The 23,552-nt window shown below is 47.6% G+C and overlaps 1 protein-coding gene across 1 annotated transcript in view; it reads left to right on the top strand.

Annotated features, from left to right (window-relative positions):
- Csmd1 (CUB and Sushi multiple domains 1) overlaps window positions 1–23,552 on the top strand; it is a 1,673,782-nt gene that overhangs the window by 1,467,033 nt on the left and 183,197 nt on the right. The window contains exons 29-33 of the mRNA XM_047550875.1: window positions 2,351–2,538; window positions 7,099–7,293; window positions 12,349–12,465; window positions 14,847–14,960; window positions 16,576–16,671. Of these exons, the coding sequence (XP_047406831.1) occupies window positions 2,351–2,538; window positions 7,099–7,293; window positions 12,349–12,465; window positions 14,847–14,960; window positions 16,576–16,671 (710 nt within the window). The remainder of the gene's footprint in view (window positions 1–2,350; window positions 2,539–7,098; window positions 7,294–12,348; window positions 12,466–14,846; window positions 14,961–16,575; window positions 16,672–23,552) is intronic.

Below are 23,552 nucleotides of genomic sequence, written 5' to 3'. Positions count from 1 at the left end.
CAGTGTTCCACTTTGGGTTTGAGTGTGGTGCTTTTCAAGGTGACTGCTTCAGTGGATGGCCCACTGGGCCTCTCAGCTGTCCAGGACACTGTGGTCTAACTCTATGTACCCACTTGCCAGGGAGCAAGAGTCCTTTTATAGGACCTGTGCATCAACATCAAGGCTGGGGTGTGCTCACCTGCCTCTGCTTTTCCCTGACGAGATCTGAGTCAGTAAAATTTTAAGGATCTGTGATTCTGAATCTCAAACAGGTTGACAAACCATCATTTCTGGAATTTTCTAAAGTTACTACAAAGTTTCCAAGTGAAGAATACTTTTCTGACACTCAGCTAGCTATACAAAGCCAGTGCCCATTTGCTGGCTGTGTCATTGAACATATGTTTTGATAATGCTGAATTCTAGTGATGCCTTCAGTAAAACCAGATCTGGTTCCAGGAAGTTAAGAGTAGAGTCGAGTCCAAGGCTGGCTGGGAGAAAGAGGCTGGGTTAGGAATCTCTTGTCTTCCACTACGTTTTCCACGTTCCTCAAGTGTAGCTGATGGGAGGACTCGTGAGGCAGTTGCGTTAGCCAATTTTATCAGTGTTGTCCATGTCTCTGTAGCAAGTCTTATGTAGAAAATCCCTACGTCTCTTCCAACTCATAGAGCCTACAGATTGTTACCTGCTCCACAACTCTTGTGATCTGAACATTTGTGTGGGCTCGGGTGAAAGTCACCTTGGGACCCTAACAGCTGCAACTGTGTGGGAGCGAGGGACAAGGCAGAGTCCTGGGTAGGGTCAGGGATGTTTAAGGACCCAACAGGAGGCTGCCCCAGGCTTGCTCAGACTTGGGAGTACTCTCAGAGATTACAGGTATGTTCAGCTGTCACAGGTAGAAATAAGATCTTAAAGGAAACCATAATTAATTGGCTTTTCAACTCTCAACTTCTACGCATGAAATACAGTATGTCTAAAATGAAATACCAGATGAAATTTGCTTTCCATTTGTGTCTGATTATATTTTCAATGTTCAACAAATAATCTATAATAATAATTAGCTCTGCCAAATACTGGGGATGGAACTTGGCCAGATACTAATAACATCCTTGCAAAGTACTCTGGAAAAAATTATTATCCCAATAAAATTCTACTTGGTCCATACAATTCCCATTAACCTCCTAAATTTAGTAACTCTGATTGTTTACTCCCTCATTTCTGCCTTCATTGAACTTTCAAATAAGCAGACTAAGAAAACCAGTACATCTTGCTTTATAAATTGTGTTCAGAGCCTCTCCCTGGCAAGAGTGCAGCCTGGACCTGCAGGGGAGTTGGATGCAGGGCAGGGCAGAGCCCTGCTGTTCCTGGGCTTCTTGTACTTCAGGGTGAAACAGGTGACTTTGGGAGGGACTTTCTGTCCTGGCTTTATCCTCGACTCTGCAGATAAAAGTGAGCCATTTAAGGTGATTATGGAAAAACCCTGGCCTCCCTGTCTCACATACTAGAAATATCTGCCAACAGAAAGGAAAGTGGGAATTGCTTGAATTAAGTCCTTGTTAGAGACACACGAAGACCTGGATGTGAGAGGAGAGGAGAAGGGCAGGGCTGGCCCTCAGGATGCTGCAGTGGCTCTCCCTCTCTGGGCGATTGGGTGCAACTAGCTCTTAGCACCTGGCCAGCCTCAGGCTCCTGCTGGAGAGCGTGTCTGTGGCACAGGCTGGAAGCCTCACCCCACGAAGAGCAGCAGAGTGCCCCAGAAGCTTCAGTGAAAGTTGTCAGACTCTGTGCACTGGCTGCACGTTGGCATTGGAGAAGAGATGAGAGACAGGAGCCGAGAGCCACTGCTGGCGGCAGGGGGGGCCTTAGACTAGTCGGCTGTGGCGAAACTGGAGATTCGAATGTCCACTCGCTGCCCTTGAGGGACCTTAAAGATTGGCCAGTTTGTCTAAGGAAAGAGAGACAATTACATTTTTTAAAATTAAAATAAATGAAAAGAATTTTCAAAAATTGTAAGAATAGACAATAGTACCAAGGATATGTTCACATCATAACCATGTCTTAGTGGGAAGTCACTCCTTTTGAGCCTAGTTCTTTCAAATTGCATCTCCTGAGCCAATTGAGGACACAGCCCAGGGGTTACACCAAGGTCGCCGTGATGCATCTATCTTACCATCCTCAAAATTGTGCCAACACAGACAGTATTTATTACAATTGGAACTTCCATCTTAACATTTCTGCTTATTATATGTGTTACTGTTTGGTTGCCCTGATTTTTAAAATTATTATACAAAAGCAAATAAAGTCACCTGTCCTCCTCCGTAAGAAGTGGTGGCCGAATCAGGACCTGAGCATAACTGGGGTTCTGTCCTTTCAGTTTCAACATGGAGCCGAGCTATGACTTCCTGCACGTCTATGAAGGCGAGGACTCCAACAGCCCTCTCATCGGAAGCTTCCAGGGCTCCCAAGCCCCAGACAGGATCGAGAGCAGTGGGAACAGCCTTTTCCTGGCTTTTCGGAGTGATGCGTCCGTGGGCTTGTCTGGCTTCGCCATCGAATTCAAAGGTACGCAGTGGGCTGAATGGCGGGGGGCTGGCTGCGCTAGTCATGTGTTCTCCTTAGGAGGCCCTCGTATCTGTCCACCAGGTGCTGCCCACGAGTCCCTCCTCTGTCCCCTCTCTACTGGAGACGAAATTCCAGAGACATGTTTCTGCCCGGCTGAGAGAAACAAAGATGGGAAAATATTTCCCAAGTTCATGGTCATTTAAAAATACCGATGGTTTCTGTGTTCAGTAATCTGATGATGTTTGGGGAACGTCTCAGAATCGGTGCTGGTGTGCTCTGTTTCTCAGGGGTGCTCAACTTAAAAGCATTGTGACATCAGTCTCATCTCAGCACTCTTCAGGGGAACCAGCCGCTGCCTGTTCGCTCTCCCCTGGGTGCTGGTTCTGCGGGGAGCTCTGACCCCAGGCAGGGTGCCCTTGTCCTGGGATCAGTGGCCCACACTCGGGTCACCATGCCCTGCCATTAGCAGCCCCTCACACAGAAACCACCAGCACTGAGCATGTTACCTGTGACTCCACAAAACAAATGTTATTTTTTAAAATTCATTTTTCATGTAAACAAGGAAAATGCAAGGTATAACACAAAGAATTAGAGAAGACCATTAATAAAATATCAGTTTACGATACTGCATTATCAAAATTTTAATTAAGATATTTATTTAAACTTTTGAGTTCCATTCATAGGGAAAGTTATAAAGGAAAACAGGATACATTTCGTCACTGTTACTTCTTTACTGGGTTTATTTCTTCATATGATTTTAAAGAGAAAAGTAATCTATTTTCCCCAAAACATCCAAGTCTTATTGGTATTTATTAAAATGTACATTAAAAAATTATGGAATTCAGCCGTTGGAGGAGGACCCTGTGCCTTTTGGATAGAAACTGCCACATTTACGAAGTATCCTGAAACCACTCTTAAGCATTTGCCACTCCATCGGAAAGTTTTCATATTAACCAGAATTCTCTAAAATGCACGTCCCTCAGCCTGTGTTGATTCTGCTATAACCCAAACAAAGCAAAACCACGAAACAAACAAAGGAGCAAGAAAAACCTGCATCCAAACGCCAGACTGAATGCTGCCCCTTGCCTGCTCGGACACCCGCTCTTCTCCCAGAGCTCCTAGGGAAGTCTGCGAGGGCTGCATGGAAGTCAGTGTGAGTGACACACAGGCAGCCCCAAGAAAGACCTTCCTCTTCTTGGTGGTGGGGCGACGGGGGCTCTCGGTAACCAGCACGGCCATCTGAGAGAGGGCAGCCGCTTTTAGTGTTCCAAATGTTCTCCTGCCCAGTACCAGAAGAGCAACAAGTCCAGGGAAGAGTGGAGCCGGAGCTGCCTCACCTGCTGAGAGTGTTCCTGCCATCGGAAGGCAGGCGGAGACCCAGGGCGCCGGGCAGCGGCAGTCGGAGCCCTCGAGGCACTTGGCATGCTCTGTTCGTTTGGCCTCCAGAGCAGCAATACGCACAAGTGCTTCTAAGCAGAGGCGAGGAGGCAGCAGCAGAACACAATGTGTTAGGAAGCCCTCCACTTAGGAGCATGGCATGTGGGAAACAGGAAGGCCAGAGATTCGTCACCGAGCGTCCTGAATGACGGCCAGGTGAAAGCAACCAAAATATGAGATGCTGCTCGTTCAGAGAAAAGCTGCATCAGACCTGAGAATCCCTGGCGCCAAGTGGAGGGTTGTGAGCCGGGCCTCGCCAACGCCAGCCAGGTTACAAGAGGCTGCAGGAAAACAAGAGCAAGCGGATGAAGAGGGCGTGGCCATGCTGGCGACATGCCCTGAACAGTTTTCACTTTGGTAAAGGAGGAAAAATATAACCAAGACTACTGCTTGTAATCGCTAGGTGCTCAGCTCCTTTTGTCGGATAACCGATTAAACAACAGGGAAGGGGAATGACTTGTGGTGTCTGCCGTCGTGTTTTTTGCCTTCCTAAATTTCTTAGACTTTCTGTGCTCTTCATGGGATTTAAGGCTGCTACTAAGAATCCAGAAATGTCAGCTGCCATGTGAAATACACAAATAGGTCCTCAAGGAAGCGCTCAAAGAGCGCTGGTCCCAGGCACCACCCTGCGCTTGGCAGGAGACTGACCATGGCAAACAGGTCCACTGAGGGACTGTACCACCCTGTCTGCACAATGGGCCCAGATACGCAAATAGGCCTCACTTGGTTGCATGTGGACATGATCGCAACAGACGTTCAGCGTGTCTGCATCCACAGACGGACACAAGAGAGGCAGTGGATGAGTGCAAGGAAATCTATTCAGCCAATGTTGACAGATCTTAAAATCACCCTTGTGGTACTGACTGGACCCAGCAAGGCAGCCCTGTGGGGGTTCAGCCACGTCTGCCCTGGACGAGGAAAGGGATTTCTGTTGGAGGACGGTGCTGGCTATGAATCGATTACTAATAAACTCATTAATCAATAAACACAAAAGTCCACGATCTTTCAAATGGAAGGGGTTGGGCCATACCAGATCTGGCCTCCAACAAGATGGAGAAGCCCACTGTCACCTTTATTCATAATCGCATAGGTAAAGGGGTCAAGACCAGAGGGGCTTCTGTGAGGAACAGGATGGGGCAGAGTGGGGACACCATTTGCTTAGAGAATTAGCATGTCCTCAGGCAGTGAGCCAACTCTGTACAGGGCTACATACGTCCCAGCGTTCTGAAACAGGCTCCCATGACTCCCTGGGAGTCAGACCTCTGTGTCCCCTGGCTCAGCCGAGCCCGACTCTGCTAAGCGTGGATGGCTCCCCACGTAGCCTCCTGTGGCTGCCTGCAGGGATTTCCAAGACGCGGGGTTCTGTCTTCTGCCCTCCTCTGCGGCACACTGTCTACCCAGGAGGTGGGCTGGAAGGATCCCCAAGCTATTTTAGCACCGCTCCATGCACCCTGGGAACAGGTTAAAGTGCAGACTTCCCTCCGAAGGCCAGTGAGTAGAATTGCTGGGTGCAGTGGTGGAGAGTGGCTAGATCTTCAATAGGAGGAAATAGCAGAAGCAAAATCAATATTGATCCTAGTTTTAAAAAAATGTTCCATCTTCCTTTACATCTCCCAGAGATGATTGCATTTGTTTGATTTTCTATAACGAATAAAGTGATTGGTGTTCATGGATTTTTGCAGAGAATAAGATTGTCAATCGAAGAGAAAAAGAACTAAAACATTTATTTTTGTCCACTGTGAAGCTACCCTTGAGCCTAACCTGCTGATAACCACATTGTCAGACTCACACGCATTCACACACAGTCTCTCTCTCCCTCACCCTCTCCCTGAGAGATTTTCACGACTTTAAACTAGAAAGGGAAGTGTGGCTTCTATCTTGGCCACTGAAGAGGCCAGGCAGGCTCCACTCCACGAGCTGCCCATGTCACTAGGAACTTGAGGAGGGTGCGAAGCATGTGCTTTTGTGCACGAACAACCACTGATCAGATGCTAAGATCACACAGAACACAAGCACGTTGAACTAGTGGTATTTTGGATGGTCTGTTAAAACAAACGACTTAACATCTTGTGGCTGCCAGAAGATAACTGAAAGGGACGGCAGAGCAGGAGACGGAGAAGAAGGAACCGCGTGTGTCTTTGGCCACAGACACGTCGGCTGTGCTGGTGATGCAGGTGTCCTGTTCCTGTACGTGGGTCTCGCTGTGACGTTCCCTCCTTAGCACACTCGGGGTCTGACGGGCATCCCCAGCCACCCTCTCCTGCTCGCCCCTCTCTTCCACTGCCCTGGTCCCCTCACCCCTCCCTGGTGCTGCCTCCACCGACCAGTGCAGTCAAAACCCAGTGCTGGACTGAGTGGCTGTGGAGTTGGACAGGTCTCTGCAGCGAGCCTTCATGGAAGCTGCCTGACTGTGAACTTCATGTTCCCATAACCCTCACCTGGCAGAGGTGTGGCGAAGACTGCCATGAACGTGGACCCTTGAGAAGGCTCAGCAGTTACCACAGCCCGGGTGGAACTGCTGGGTAGCGACTGGAGCCAGACACCACGGTTGACCCTTACCAGTCAGTAAACGCAATTTTCTTGCCACGTCGGGCAGTTTCCCCTTTAGGACTAACAACACAGAGAGCCACAGAAGAATCAAAACATCCTCCTGTGCCTGTGTTCGCAGGACCTTGACTTCGCAAATGACACTGTTTTCCTTTTGGGAAGCCCAGTTTTCTCGTCTCTTCCTCCAGGTGCGTCCACGTGACCTATGTGCAGAGGTCAGAAAATGAACCTCAATTTTTCCTGAATCAATTTATGTGGTTTGGTACTAAGATCCACAGTCAAAAAAGATAAATGTCTAAAAATATAAAACTCTCTTTTTAACTAGATGAAACTAACTTAATATCAATTCTGTAGTAAAATGTGGTTTTTAAAAAAAAGAATTTGGTTTACTAAAAAGGAATTTTCCTACTTTTAATTAATGAATAGGTTAAGTTAGTCATTAGGCAACGAATAAATATGTCTGAAAAATTTTCAGCCAAGGCTTTGTGTGAGCCCTCAACAAAATAAACAAGTGACCAGTCAAAGAGCAAGGAAGAATTAAGGGAGCTGCTCATGGTTCTTCTGCTTCCTCCACAGAGAAGCCACGGGAAGCTTGTTTTGACCCTGGGAACATAATGAACGGAACGAGAACAGGGACGGACTTCAAGCTGGGCTCCACAGTCACCTACCAGTGTGACTCTGGGTATAAGATCGTGGACCCCTCGTCCATCACCTGTGTGATTGGCGCCGACGGGAAGCCCTCCTGGGACCGAGTGCTGCCCTCCTGCAATGGTAGGTCTGGATCTGCTTCCTGAAGAAAGCCCCCCTTTTCAATGCAAGACCCACTAAATGGCTTCACACTCCAGTGCAGCGACCCTCCGGCCGTGGAGGACGCTCCGAGTGAGCGCAGGCAGCAGCCCCGACAGGCCTTGATGGCTTCATGGAGCTAGCACACCATGGGTTCCAGAGGGCATGTTTCTTTTCTTTCACTCGGGTATTTTGACACTTTTAACTTCTTTTTGAGTATTTTAGGTTTGATCTACAGAAGAGGTACAAATTAGCATTTTCCAGCTGTTTCTGCGTTTTCCTAGGGGTTTCTGGGTTAGGTGGTGAGACAGATGGATACCATCGAAGGAGAGACAGAGACACAGGGGTGGGGAAGGCATTTTTGAGATACATACATCATTTGAACAGACAAGTCATTTCCCCCAAAGTATAATTACTTTGTAATTCTTTATTTAGAGATAGAATTAACAAAACCGTCTTGTAAAAGTACCATCAGCCTTTGAGAGTGATCAGAACTAAGCCACAGGGACAGAGGTCAGGTAGCCTGGGGTGGTCTCAGGGTGCTGGCTGTTCTGTGTCTCATCTGGGTGGCTCCACTGGAGTCCCTCAGGTAAGACCTCCTCATGCTGTGGACACAACCCCAGGTGGAGATGGAGGAAATGGGGCTGGGGTCCAGCTCAGCGGAGGGGCCCTGGCCTGGCACGCGTGAGGCCCTGTTTGCTTCTGTTGATAAGACAGTAATAAGAGCTGAGGAGGCAGAAGCACAGGGTCTCCCCGTTGCTTCAGGGCATGATCTGAACTTGGAAAAGGGTGTATTTCCTCCCCAGTCAGCCCAGCAATGCCACTGGCCCCTCTCACCAGGTAGGAGTTTAAAAAACGTGTGTGTGAACACCCAAACCAGCACACACCACCGGGCGTGCTCAGTTCTGCCATCTCTGAGTTTGATCCCTGGTCCTTCTGAGAGCCTGGGCCAAGGTGCCGTGTCCACCTGCAGAGGCTGCGTGCAGTGGGGACTGAGTGGATGATGCTAGAAATCTAAGGAATCGACAGTGACTAGGATAAACCTTCCGTTCTTGCCCGAAGGCCACGGGGACGCCTTTCGGAGGTCAGGAGGTGGGTGGAGGCAAAGGACATCAGCATGGCCTCTGCTGTGCTGCGTGGAGAGCCGGCTCTGCCCACAGCTCCAGGGGGCTCCTGGGTCTGGGTGCTCCCTGCTGAGCTTAGCACCCACTCAGAACCCCGATGGCATTGCCCGCGCGGACCAGTGTGAGCGGGACAACAGGAAGTGAAATGAGGGAAGAATCGTGAAGTTGAGGGCTTTTTTACACCTAAAATACTAAGGGAATTTACTTTGTGCTAAATTCAGACGCAATTTTAATTTCCTGGTAACAGTGTCAGGTTAGCCACAGGATAAACAGGAAACAGGGAAGTCCCGCTGGGGCCTCTGTCTGTGATCAGATGTCGAGGTAGAGGTTACTTTTTCAAGACTGAAGACCAGTGAAGTCGGACGTGGTTTTTCATCAGTCACTGATGCTCATGGACCGTGGAACTCTGACTCCCACTCACAGTATTCCGTCGGCATACAAATAAACCTCCATGTTCTGAACCTTTACAGGCAGAGATGACGCCCCACTGTGCGTGCGGGATCGCTCATGGAGAGTGGGGCATTTTGTGCATGAATTAGTGCTGGTGGGTCCCTCGGGTCAGCAATTACACAATATGGCTTTTGCCATATTTTAAACCTTTGATAGTTGCCATGTTATAGGAGGCAGCCAGTGAATTCTGGACCAGTTTGCATTAGATGCCAGGAACAGTTTTTTCATTATACTACTTATGGCCCATAGTTTGGTCCATCAAGGTTTGCTATGGAATTGGAACTGAACTTGAAGTAGCACAGAACCCCTTTCGTGGCCAGGATGGTTCCCGTCTGCCAGAGTAGTTCCTGGTACGCTCAGGATGAAACTGTCACATCACGTGTAAGATGTACGTTCCAGGCAACCAAGGGGGTGGGTTGGGTCTCGTTTTGCCACCTGTCACAAATGCCACAGCAATCTCTATTCACCTACAAAGCAGTTCAACAGGGTGAGTTCAAACGGGATGCATATATTGATTTTTCTTTTGTGATCACATTAATATAGAGTAAAGAAGGAGGGTGTCTGCTTCCCACATCAGCACAGGAAGAGAGTCAGCACCATTATCAAGAATCAAACAAGCATTCTCTGCATGTTTTTCTCAACTTCAGAAGTCTTTGCTGTCCTCTGGGATACACTCCTTAGTTACCGTGATTATTATTTAAGTCTCAGGAATAATGTCTAGGAATAAGTGCGGTTTAGTGGTAAAAACAAAACACTCGTTTTTCTTCATTTCATATTTGACTTTAGATCAGCAATGCTGTTTTACTTAATTCTGGGACAAAGTAAGTGTGTGCACTTATACCTTCAGAACTACATCTGAAAAGGTTCTTCAGAAGACTAAATTTCCCACACCTAATAATTTGGGCATCAAAATTTTGGCAAATGATTTTTTCCACTTTTCATGGACACTTCTAGACTTTGAAACAGGCGTTTTATTACGTTTGAAGAGGCGTGTTTACATAATGGTCGGCTTGAGTGCCACGTGACTGGGCTAAAAGGAAATAGGTCTCTGGTTTTTGTTTGTACTTCTTCTTACAACTCTGACCTTTAAACTTTCGAGGAAAAAGAGGATTTTCCTGAAATAGCCAGTCTGGGTTCACACGACAGGCTGGGAAGGCAGTCCAGTGGCACGTCCCCGGGTGTGGGGCTCCCCACATGCCCGGATGTCTGCAGTGGAGAGGCACCTTCACCCCAGAGGGGAGATGGCCTTTTTCTATGTAAGAGTGTGAGACGTCAACATGGGTGTCCTGGAATGAGGGCATCATGCTGAGTTGCAGCATTGGCACGGAGGCGGTGCTGACTCACCCAGGCCTCCACAGCCACTCGGAAGGGACCAGAGCATACCATGTCCCTTCGACGCCTGGAATAGACTTACATTTTCCAGGAGACTGGAATACAAGGATTTGGGAAACTGGTTGAGAAACCATTAACTCTTGAAAATCATGAGTGAGGTGTCAGAGCATTAGTATTTCTCTATCCTGAGCTTTATTAATTGTGGAGAATGTCCAGCTCATTAATAAGGACTCAAGTGTGCTGACCAATGCTCAAAGGATTAAGAATGCTGTCTAATTTCTACTTCTTGAGTGCTTGAAATTCCCCATATCAAGAACAAGCGAGCAGCAGGATTGTGAACGACTAGGCAGCCTGAAGAGTCTGAGCTCTAATCAGGGAAGCAGGACTAAGATAAGAATGGGGGCTGGCAAGGCTGGCGCAGCGATCGATCCACGACGTCCCCTCTGCACCTGCCCAGGCCAGGGCACAGCACCCTCCACGCTCACACAGCAGAGTCCCCTCTGCATCTGCCCAGGCCAGGACACACCACCCTCCATGCTCAGACAGTGGGAGGAGCTGGGGACTCAGAGTCCCCTCTGCACCTGCACAGGCCAGGGCACAGCACCCTCCACGCTCAGACAGTGGGAGGAGCTGGGGACTCAGAGTCCCCTCTGCCCCTGCACAGGCCAGGGCACCCCACCCTCCACGCTCAGACAGCAGGGGAGGAGCTGGGGACTCAGAGTCCCCTCTGCACCTGCCCAGGCCAGGGCACAGCACCCTCCACGCTCAGACAGCGGGAGGAGCTGGGGACTCAGATTCTTCACTGGGTGTCTGCTGTGGGAGGCTTGAGGAAGACTGGAACGGAAGCGCTATGTGGACTTCCTGTCTTCTCAGCCAAAGCAATACCAGAGTGAGATGACTGTGGGAAGCCAGACACATCACACACCCACACACCCTCAAACACACACACACACACACAGATACACACATAGATACACACATAGGTATACCCATATACACCCATACACACACACATGGATACACATACACAGATACACACATGGATACACACACACACACACAGATACACACATAGATACACACAGATGCACCCATATACACATCCACACCCATACACACAGATTCAGTGCACACACAGACACACCCATGCACACACACATACACACACATAGATACCCCAATTTCCACACACACACAAACACAGATACACTTATACACAGATACACCTATGCACACACTGATACACCCATACACACACAGAGATATACCCATGCACACAGATACACCCACACTCTCACCCAGACACACACACACACCCATACAGGCACACACATGTATACATATACACATACTTGCACATACACATCCACAAATACACACATGCACATACTTATGCACATGTATAATATGCATACCCATGTAGACAAACAGATACATGCATGCACATATCCATACATACCCTTGTACACAGATACACAGATGTATACATGTATGCACTCATATGCATACCCAGGTACACAGAGGTACACACATGCACACATATACACACAGAGATACACACACTCACACACACTGAGCTCTGTTGCTCACCATCTGTCTCTCTGCCCCAACTTTCTGGCCATGTGCTCCTGCAGCCTTACAGTGGCCTCACAGAGACCCCAACAGCCTTGCTAGCGCTCCTCTTCAGCTGAGCCTGTGAACTGCAAAGTGAAACAAAGCCGCCAGGGGAGGCTCTGTGTTTGTGTTGGTTTCAGCTGTGAAACTCCACTAGGAAACCCATTTTTCCCTCTGACGGCAGCACGCTGACGGAATCAGCTGTGGAGTTTTGAGGAGCCTGTCGGAAATTAACTATCAGTGTCCTTGCAGCCCGTTTCACTGTTACGGCAGGGTTTTCACTGTTATTTGGACCTGCCCGACGGTCTTGGGAACAACAGTAGGCCTTCCTTCTGTGTCGCTGGATTTGCTCTAGCCAGGCATCCGTGTTGACTTTGTTACTTTGGGGGCCGTGCAGAATAGGATGGAGCCTGGGCGCCCAGCCCAACCTTTGGATGAGCAGCTGCTGCGCCCGCGGCCTCACGGCCTCAGCTGCCACCCTCTCGTTGTCCTGCACTAACTCTGACTGGTCTGCTTGCAGCTCCCTGTGGAGGCCAATACACGGGATCGGAAGGGGTGGTCCTGTCACCAAACTACCCGCACAACTACACAGCTGGCCAGATATGCCTCTACTCCATAACCGTGCCAAAGGAGTTCGGTAAGGACGGGCTTTGTTGTCATTTGTTCTCTGACTTCCCATGTTGCTGTTGGTGCTGAATTTCCTGTTCACAGATAGGAATGTCGTATGTGTCCTGACATGCTCAGTGTTGGGCGTGCACAGCTGGTGTGTGGACCAGGATGGTGCTGGTCAGGAAGGGCTGCTCACAGTCTGGTCCGCACAGGCCCAAAATGGGAAGTGGCATGTAAGACAGGTCGTCAGAGATGTCACGGTCTCTACTTTCATCCCAAAGCAGCACCAGGTATCGTCTGTGAAACAACAGAGGATCACGCTCATGTCCTGATACACATTTACACACTCCTTTGCCTGCCCAGTGAAATGCATGTGTCCTGGGCTGGCCTTTCGGGCCGTGGAGTTGTGGGCTGCCGCAGGTCTTTGCCACCATGCCCCACTCTTCCCTGACCCACCGAGTGACAGCCAAACCAGACTATTGGACACACTGTCACCTCCAAAGTCTTGCTCATTGTGGTCCACTTGGTGAAAAAAGTCCTTATGTTCCGTCCTTAGACAAAAAGGGAGGGCGGTACCTTCTCACTGTTTTATCAGCTTCTGCATCACTGGGACCAATATGCCTGTGAGGATGAAGCAGAGGAGGAAAGTTTATTTGGCTCATGGTGTCAGAGGGTCAGTCCACAGTCTAAAAACTCCATAGGTCTGGGCCCAAGTGCAGCAGAACACTATGGCGGAAGTGTGTGGCAGAGGAAGCAGCAAGAAACAGAGAGAGACACCACTCACCAGGGACTAAATATAGACCCCAAAGGCACACCCCCAGGGACCCACCTCCTCCAGCCACACCCTACCTGCCTACAGTTACCGCCCAGTTAATCCATTCAAGTGGATCAACCCGTTGATTGGGTCACACCTCTCATAATCATTTCACCTGTGAAAATCATCACATGATCTAACACCTGAGCTTTGGGGGACACTGCACACTAAACCATGAGACTAGCCGTAACACTGTCCCCCAGAAATGAGGACTTTCCCCACAACTGGGCAGGACATCCTGCAGCCTAAGTCCCTGGCCCTTTGTACTTTGTCCAGGGACACCCTCACCTCTTGTGCACAGCTTGACTCTCAGCAGATGAGATCCAGGAGCGCACCTGGGCTGAGCACCGGACACGTTAGAGCTGGGCCCAGGGAGCTCTCAGGACTGCCGAGTCCTTCAGAAGGCGGGAACCCCCTGTGCGCTCTGCGTCCCCATGTGCCACAGTCCCGCAGCCACGTCGGCCTCCTCCTCACTCCTCTTAGTTCCTCTTAGTTTCTGTCATGAAGTGGATGGTTTGCTAAAGATTCCTTGAAAAAAGTGGGAATTAAGTATACATATGGCTCACCCTCGTTCTACCTGAGACCCACGTGCTCCACCACCACGGTGATGAAACGCGATTGATCTGGAAACGGTGCGCGAGCGCTAGAACGCAGAGCAATCACGACGTTCTCGGCTGGAACTCTGCACCCTGGCTCCCCGAGCACTCCCGGGGCCTCCGCCCATCCGTGCGCCTCCTCGTGCTGCTCCCGGGAAATCAACACTCCCCGGTCACAGGCGCGTCACGCACGTGTCACACTCTGCTGCCGACGCAGCGTTCCAGTGAGCGTGCAGACATTTGCACACCCCTTGAGGGGCGCGGCCTCTTGTGTGCTCACCAACAACCTGGCTCGCGAAGCCAACGCGCACCTCCACGGTGTTGGCAGGATTCGGAGAGACTGCGGCGCTGTGGGGCCTTCCCATCAACAGGGAAAGGATGATTATCACCAACTTAAATTCACAAACACTAAGGGATGTTTTCATGGTAAAATAGGCATTCGTGTTTTCCTTTGAGAAGGGGTGTTCACACAACTTAACCTGTGAGACAACTAAACTTGTACAGAGGAATGACAGCAAGCCCTGGGGGTGCCGCTGAGCCAAGGCTATGAATGAGTTAATGTGAATTCGGTGGTGGGTTAACATAAATTGCTAATATAATAACTTCCTGTACTGAATTTTAAATTACCAAATTACGGTGCATTTTTATCTGTTTACTTTTTATTAAATAAAATGTCTCTGATTACACAAAAATTAATGGAATGCCTTTATAGATGTTCTTCTACTATTTTAATGCAGTATTTACTAAAAGAAAAAAAAATACTCGCTTAATGTTAAAATTACACAGAGAGCAGTAATTTTTCTCCTTTTATTAAGCACCAAAAGAACAAGAAGTAAACTAAAGTTGTTTTGTCACTGAAAACTTAAAGTGCAGAAAAAATAAATTTATTTTTACAGGACTGTTAGGACGGGGGTCCTGGGGCGGCCAGCCAGCCAGTCATGCACCCAAACTCCCCGATCCTTTCTAAAGCGTGCCTTCCCTCCACCCCTTATTTTCCAGTGGTGTTCGGGCAGTTCGCCTACTTCCAGACAGCGCTGAACGACTTGGCAGAATTATTTGACGGAACCCACGCCCAGGCCAGACTCCTCAGCTCGCTGTCCGGGTCTCATTCAGGTTAGATGCTTTCATGATCCCCTGAGACGTCTGTGGTGACTCATTTTAAATGTGTCTATTTCTTTGTTTAGATGAATGAAAAATTTAGCAATTGTCTTTGTAGTTGTGTTCAGCAAAAGCTTGTTTTGGATGCGAACTTTCAGAAGTGTCTTGCCCCATTGAGAAAACACCCACCTTTATCATGTTACTTGGTAAGATTGTACAACATGTCATATGTCAATAGAACAGGTAAGTATCAGAAACAGATTGAGCACTCACTTGCAGCATGTATTTGTTCTGCTTCTTAATCCTCTCCCTGGAGTCAAAAACTCTTAACGATTTGTAAATCATTTAAAACCTGGACATGGGCACATATAGAGAATATCCATGGATTCTGGTACCCATGGAGGGTTCCCGGAATCAGTCCTCCTCAATACCAAGGGAAGGCTCCATTCTGTTAGATTAATTAATCAAAATCTACTTACCGTACCCCTTGTCAATGGGTCAGCCACTTTAATTGTATTTCTGCTACCATTTCAGCATTCACTAAGTAAATTTGGTAAATTTGCTAACTCAGTTACCAAGTGAAGTGAAGGATATGTATCAATCTTGAAGCCACTAACATTGATTTAGTTATTTCCAGTTTTTCATGATTTCTTTTTTGTTTTTTGACCCTTTTATTTGTTCTGATTAGTCATACACACCACATTTATTCAACATTGTCCTTGAAACTCTAGCCAGAGCAATTAGGCAGAAGAAAGAAATTAAAGGGATACGAATAGGAAAAGAAGAACTCAAACTATCACTATTTGCCAATGACATGATTCTATATTTAGAAGACCCAAGAAATTCCACCAGAAAATTTGTAGAACTAATAAATGAATTCAGCAAAGTAGCAGGATACAAAACTTTCTTAAAATATTTTTTTAGGTGTTGACAGACCTTTATTTTTATTCATTTACTTGTATACGGTATTGAGAATCTAACCCAGTGCCTCACACATACTAGGAAAGTGCTGTACCACTGAACCACAATCCCCATCCCAGGATATAAAATTAACACCCATAAATAACTATTTCTTGATGAATGAAACATCTAAAGATCCTGTTTGCTATTTTCAACCAACATTCTATGGTGGAAGCTTTATGAAGACAGGCTTTCAAAATCTTGACACATAGTAACAAATTCTTATACCCGCTTATACCCGCTCCAGGCTGCTCAGGATAGGATACAGGCCAGGGTCTCTGAAGAGGTTACAATTTTATTTCAGTAGGCGTTTTCTGAGTGTCTTCATTTTTTAAATCAGCTTTGGATTCAAAGAAATTTTCTTAATTTTAAGAAAAATCCTAGCAAGCAAGGATCAAATCAGTGTAAATTTGCTTTCTTCAGCAGAAAGTAAAAATGAAATAATGATTGAATACTTTGTACTGGAATGCACCCAGAGGAACAGAATTTTAAAGCCTTGATAAAAGCAATGGTCTGGTCTTAAACCCAAAAATGAAGTTTATTTTTGTTAAAGTTCAAAAATTCATTGTGAAATTCCAAGTTAAAATTTATCTTGCTGAATGAATACTGTCACCCACACAGGGCTGAGTATTTTCTTGCCCCCAGGAATGATCTCTGTCTTCATCTCTAGGTGAAACGTTGCCTTTGGCTACATCCAATCAAATCCTGCTTCGATTCAGCGCCAAGAGCGGGGCAGCCGCCAGGGGCTTCCACTTCGTTTATCAAGGTACCTGCACCACCCGCCTCCCCCACTCAGAGCCGCTAACCCTGCAGCTACACCCTTTCCAGACAGACCACTCGAGTAGCCATGCTGCTCTTCTGTGATATTAAAGGAATTGAGGTTATTTATGTAAGATAAAACTATTTAACGAAAGTATTATTTGTTGTTTTAACACTTGAATTTTCTATTTCTATCCCCAAGCCATAATAACATCTCATTTTTCCAGCACTATCTGGAGACAGATCTTCATCAAGTGACCTTTGTATAGCTCTGCATATCTCACAATGTCTGCAAATATAATATTTTATCTGCTTAAGTAAACCATTTCATTAGAGTTTAGATCTTTGTAAGGGCTTGAATGAAATACACTTAAAATATGTCAGGTAAATCCACCTGTAATTGGAAAAATTAACTTAAACAACAATTTAACAAAACCAACCAAGCAAAGGACACTTAGATACCTCTCACTTTACCTACCTAATTTCATTTGTTTGTGGTTTTATTACCTTTTGACTCTTCTACACTATTATGTTATTTTTAAATTTGGAACTCATTAAAAACAAATTTGGGATTGCTTCAAAGATCTGAAGTCTGAAGAATTTCCCCTAGTATGCTCCCCTGTGTTGCATATTCATTAAATGAACTCAGGAAACTGCCAGGTAACTGCATACAAGTTTGGGGGTGACAGCAGGGGTCACGTGCATCTTGTCATGCCTACAGACGGGGATCTGAGTGAGATTTTCCTCAAAGAGAGAACCTGTCCAGACCTAAGGAGCATTCTTGGTTTAGTGTTCCTCTAGCCCAGAGAGGCCACCAGTAACCCCTAAACATTCTCTTTCAGTTGGAGGGAAATCACTTTTTAGCAATGCCTTCTTTCCCTTAATAAAGACTTCAGAAAGCATCCTTGATATTATGTTTTCAAAAATTATGGAAAATAATAAGTCATCTAATTTATACCTCCTATCTAATAATCTCACATTACAAAAGCCACACCATCAAAATATTTCACTGTAAACGAAGCCTCAGTTTCAACAATAAGAATATTTAAAGAATAGTGGAAAGAAAGTGGGAATAATGATTGCCAGATAAGTAGGAGGCAAAAATATTTCTAACCCAGTTTAGGCAGGAGTTGGTTAAAGCATTATGGTATTGAATTAAATGTACTCACATTGTAAATTTGCAGCTCTTATTAAAATATGAAAAATTAGCTAGTATTTCTTAAAATTTGACTTTATTAGAAGAGTAACTAAAGAGCCCACCTCTTGTCACTCCTAATTCTCTTCAAATAAAATTCTAAATTACTTCTCAAAAGCATATTCACAAGCCAAAATTCAGGTAATATATGTAAAGAAACTGGACCAATTATCTAAGTATATTTTTCCTCCTGGAAAAATTCAAATCATGGCATTCTCTGCATTCTCTGCTTCTCCAAGACACTTCCTCTGATTTTTGATAAAGATCATGAAATTGTTAGATAATCAGATGAAATATCTCATGCAAATGACTCAGTGTCTTTATCTTCAAATGTTATCCTCAGAAAACATGTTTTTGAAATTATGTTTTCTTGTTTAAAAGCATACATGATCATTAAAAGAAAAGCAGAGAGTAAAGGAAGACATTTATAGAAGGAATCTAGCTTCCTTGTTCTGAAGAATATGTACTGACTAACATCTTCAATATTTTATAAAGTTCCAATATACCTTTTATTTCTTGCTTGTAACCATTGAGGTTATGCAAAAATCAGGGTCTTTTCATCAGAGCTAAATCCTTTGCAGATACAAAAAGAGGCTCATGAATGCAAGTTATAAATCACTCAGCAGCAATGGGGAAAGTTTCAATACATATGAAAGGTAAATTGAACGTTGGTTCTTGAAAGATAGCTGTTATATTGAAGCCCAGAAATTACTTGAACCCTATCCTGTGAGTTTCCTGAACAGCACTTCCTATGCCAGTTTCTGCTTCCTTCTTTTGTGAATTATTAAAGCTTAAAATTGCACAGTGACTTCTGACCTCTCTGGCAATGGGTCTAGGGCTCGTGACCAGACAGCTTGACTGCGAAGGGCTGCTGGGAACATCGATGAACACAGATGAGCGGGTCGGAGTGCAAAGCCTGGGTCCATCCGTGGCTCTCTGCTCCCTGCTCCCCGGTTATCCTCATTCTAATGTGGAGGCATCAGTAACGATGAAGCACAGCCTCGCCTCTCAAACTTACGAAGAAAAGAAAGGAAGCGTGTACAGGGACTTTTTCACAAGGTGTCCTAATATCCTAGGATTTTGCTGGATTTGGTTCCCTTGTTTTCCATAGTCACTGAGAGTAGGAGGCTGCATTTGGGAAGCCCGAGGGTGGGAAGAGAGTTAGCACACATGGAAGGCCAGGAGTCCACCGGCAGCACAAAGCAGCAGTTAGCTCTGGAGCACAGATCTGCCGCTGAGCTGGTGCCGTAGTTGGGTGGGGCACATGGCTGTTCGGTGCTGTTCATTGGGAACTCAGGGCTTGGCTGCTGTCTGGGAGTGGAGCTGCACACTCGCAGTACCCAGTTGTGCAAGAAGGATCTATGCAGCAGAGGTAGGTGGGCTCAGTTTGCAGCCCATCCCCGGGGACCGAGTGCCCTATCCTGCTGTGTGGCAGTGTCCTGGACCCCATTGGTCAACAGACTTGAGAAGCAGAGGCTATGGTGAGAACCAGTCCCGCAGGAATGCTCAGCACTCCCCACTGAAGCAGAAGGTCTGGGAGTGTTATTCCTGCATGCGCAAGTTCCTGAAGACGCGACACAGGCACTTCTTACACCGGAAGCCTGGGCATGTTTGGTCTTGCATGTTTCTTCTTAGATACGAGAGGGTTTCCTTACCTGGTTCCTACCTCCCAGGAGTTCCCAGGTGTTCCCAGGTGACTCCTGTCACCTCCTCTCCATTCCTGAGACCCCTGACCCTTTCACTGCCAGGCAGAGACTGGCAGAGCCTGGGATGTGCTACACAGTTGTGGGAATCCTCGTCATTCCTCACCAAAGGCCAGTGTATTCTTAGGTCAGAGCAAAGGTTAAAAATCGCCCACAGCATTACTTAGTAAGTCAAGTATTAGAAGAAGCCTTTGATTCTGTTCTGTGAAGTCATTACTTTGCATTAGAAACATTTTGGTGACACAAAGTGTATATGCCTCTCAGTACTGAGATCCACACTGATTTCCGATCAGTGGACGGTCCAGCAAAGACCAGCTAACTGTGGCCATGATCCACCTTCCTGCCTTCCACAGGCAGGTGTGCACTGTGGCACACCATCCACACCTCCTCCTCTGCCCACTCTGCGGCAAGCTGGCACCTAGGTTTCTCATCAACACCATGCTGTCTCTAACGCTCCTGTGTGCAGGCCAGGGGTTCCCCCGGCCTGCTTCCTCCTGTGTTCCAGGACGCAGTTCAGGGCTTCCTTCCGCCTCCCAAAGAACTCACACCAGAATTACTAAACTGGAAGGATCTAGGTAGATTTCTCCCACTTTAGTAAACTGTAAAGATTTACAGTGGATTTCTTGGGTAAAAGAAAGCCATGTGTTATAACACCTCTCCAGAGGGCACTGTTTAGAAACGTCCACTCGTCTGTCTCTCCCTTTCCATGGCATGGGTGCTGGATCTCCAACCCTGACAGCAGCTCTCCTTACCAGCCTCCAAGTGGTGCCCTGAATATCACCTCCCACACCCCCAGACATGCCCAGAACAGCATGTCAGTCCCAGACACGCCCACAACCCATCCCTCCATGACCACGCCCACAACCCCATCCCTCCCTGGCCACACCCACAACCCATCTCTCCCTGGCCACGCCCACAACCCCATCCCTCCCTGGCCACGCCCACAACCCATCTCTCCATGGCCACGCCCACAACCCCATCCCTCCCTGGCTACTCCCAGAACAGCATCTCAGTCCCAGACACCCCACAACCCATCCCTCCATGACCACGCCCACAACCCCATCCCTCCCTGGCCACGCCCACAACCCCATCCCTCCCCGGCCACGCCCACAACCCCATCCCTCCCTGGCTACTCCCAGAACAGCATCTCAGTCCAGACACGCCCACAACCCATCCCTCCCTGGCCACGCCCACAACCCCATCCCTTCCTGGCCACGCCCACAACCCCATCCCTCCATGACCACGCCCACAACCCCATCCCTTCCTGGCTACTCTCAGAACAGCATCCTTCTCCGATTTTTCCAAGTCTACCTCTCCTTTTAGATGACATGGATTGTAACACTTAATTGGTTTTCCACTTTAAAGATATTCACATTTTTGAATTAAGAGCTTATGAAATGTATAGTTTTTACAAAGAAGTTTCAGCATAAAATTTATTTGGAATCCAACAATATATTTTCACATTCCCCTACTGGTAATGGCTTGTCAGATCAGATGTTTCCATGCCAGAGGGGATGAGGTGAGGACGGGTGTTCTTCAGTCACCGAAGGAAACAGGGCAGTGCCTTGGGTGGACACTGCAGGCTCTTCCTGCGGGTACGGGGATATGTTTTGTTCGGGGGTTGCCCTGCACCTCCTGTGAGGGGCAGCAAGAGCTGCATGCACGCGTCTGCAGCTATGTCCGCGGTGGTGGCGGGTGACTAATGAAACCATCGGGCGGCGCTTCCCCTACAAGGCGGGCACACGTCCCTGGTGCTTCCACACTCAGCCCTGCAGCAGCTGTCCTCCCGACATCAGCTGCTTTGCTTCTCACCGGCCTCGCCAGCACGGCCCTGTTCCCTGCCCACAGTCGGAGCTGGGGTTTGTTTGGCAGCAGTGTGGAATGTTGCCGACTGGTGGAGAGGAATCTCGGTGGAGGGCAGACGCTGTGGGGGAGGCCAGTTGAAGGTGCACGCCCCAGGCCTGGCTGGGAGGGCCGGGTGCAGGACAGACCTGGGCTGTCCCCAGACCCGCAGGCCCCGTGGCTGAGTTTCGTGGCTTCCTCTCTCCCACCTCTCAGATGTTGGAATCTGTCTCCTCTCTTTGCTTTCCACATGTCGTCTTCTGAGAAATGTTCTCCAGGATTGCATTCAAACGCAGATGTCACTCTTTAAATGTTGGTTGCTTTAAAAATAAACAGCAGTCAGGTTCAGGAAGACAGTTTTAGCAGGGTAGCGAGTCTCCCTGGTGCTGAAAGCTGTCTCTCCTGCCAAGGATGAAGGCAGCCTGCATCACACTCGCAAGAGTCCCTGTACTTGAAGTCTCTGAGATACGTGGCGCCTTTGCCATAGAACATACTCTTTCCAAGTACTTGGGCATAAGCACGGAGATCTCCGTGGGAGATGCTTCTTCATTTGGTGAAAAATCCTTGAGATAACTATGGAAGTCTCTCTTGGGTATATTTTCCCCCTTTATACCATTTTTCAACTGTAACACAATTCTTAGGCATAGAGGTCTGACAAATATAATTTTAAGCAGTACTCTATTACATCAGAATTTGATAGTTATTCTATATTCCTCTATTAGTTAGGGGAATACTTAATTCTGATATATCATCAATTTTTTCAACGATAGAAAATAGATGATATGTACTTTTATCAACTTTCATTTCTGATAGAAAATATGTCAACACTGAATTGAAATGTAGTTCAGTCAAAATGATCTTTTGACTTCCATTCTCATGGAATAGCTTTCTTTGCAGCAGTTACCAAGATAGTGTCTGCCACTGTTCAGAACAATTGGAAGAGGGATGCCGGGGTGCTTAGGAGAAGCAGCCCGAAGACAGGGCCCTTGGTAAAGAGAACTAGTCCATGAACACATTCGCTCCAGGGCTGAACCACTGAATAAGAAACAGCAAGGACTGAGAACAGGATCCCACACACCAACACATGCTGTCCCTGACTACAGGACAAAGCAGACGTGCAAACTTCAAAGTCTGTAACTGTCTCCAGAGGCTTGCTGGTTGCCACAGAGCCTTTGCCAGTTGAAGTAGTTTTCAAACTTTACCCCATGTTCTATTTACAGGCAGAGAAATCTCTTGCAGATGGCACTTTCTGACATACAACCTAAGTAAATGTCTCACCCAACGTTGCACGAAGACTCTCCTGCCAATACTGACCACCCAAGGACACTAAGACACACACCTGTCATCTCACAGAGTTAGGGTTTTGCCTCCTGTGGCAAAACCACACACCATGGGAAACCAACAGTCTCAGAGAGCCCTGGGGGCTTGTGAAAGACTGGCCTAGTTCCAGGGTGTTGGAAGGATTGGTGTGACTTCTCCCTGGGCTTGGGGCTGCTGGGAGAGGGGACTTCAGGTCACTGTCCTCATTCTTATCCAGGAGGTAGAAGGATCAGAGCAGCCAGGGCTGGCGAGAGTAGGGAGCCCTGCTCCGGCTGGACACAGGGGCTCCTTGGGCCTTTTCATGGCTTGCATCATGACCTTTCTCTCAGTGCCAGGCAGCTGGAGATGCCCGGGCTCTTCCCCCTCACTCATTCAGACAGAATGGCGTCCTTTCCTGCTAAAACGTTTTATTGAACTTTAGTCTTGCCGTGGAGAGTCGCCAGGGTCCCTAAGAGGTGGTCTGGGTTCTTCCAGTGTGGGTGCCACTTCCCCTCCCCCCCACCCCTCCCCTCCCCTCCCCTTCGCTCCCCCCTCCCCCCTCTCCTTCCCTCCCATGGGGTTTTTGTCACACAGCCAGGGTTGACTGAACAATGGGCCTCAGGTTGAACCTCCCTTGCCTGAGTCTTCCCTCTGCCTAGAGTGAATAGTTCCGTTCTGCTTCCCATGACTGTTACGGGGCACAACTTAAGAACAGACCGATCACCAATGAGAAGTACAAATGTGAGAGTCTTTATTAAGCTGACCAGCTGACTGTCTCACACAATGCCCAAAAAATGGCTATTGGGAGAACAGCCCCGACCACAGGGTTGTAGGGGTTCTTATACCAAA

Source organism: Sciurus carolinensis, chromosome 4, assembly GCF_902686445.1.
Source record: "Sciurus carolinensis chromosome 4, mSciCar1.2, whole genome shotgun sequence".
Classification (NCBI taxonomy): Eukaryota; Metazoa; Chordata; class Mammalia; order Rodentia; family Sciuridae; genus Sciurus; species Sciurus carolinensis.
This window is presented reverse-complemented; position numbering and strand designations above follow the sequence as displayed.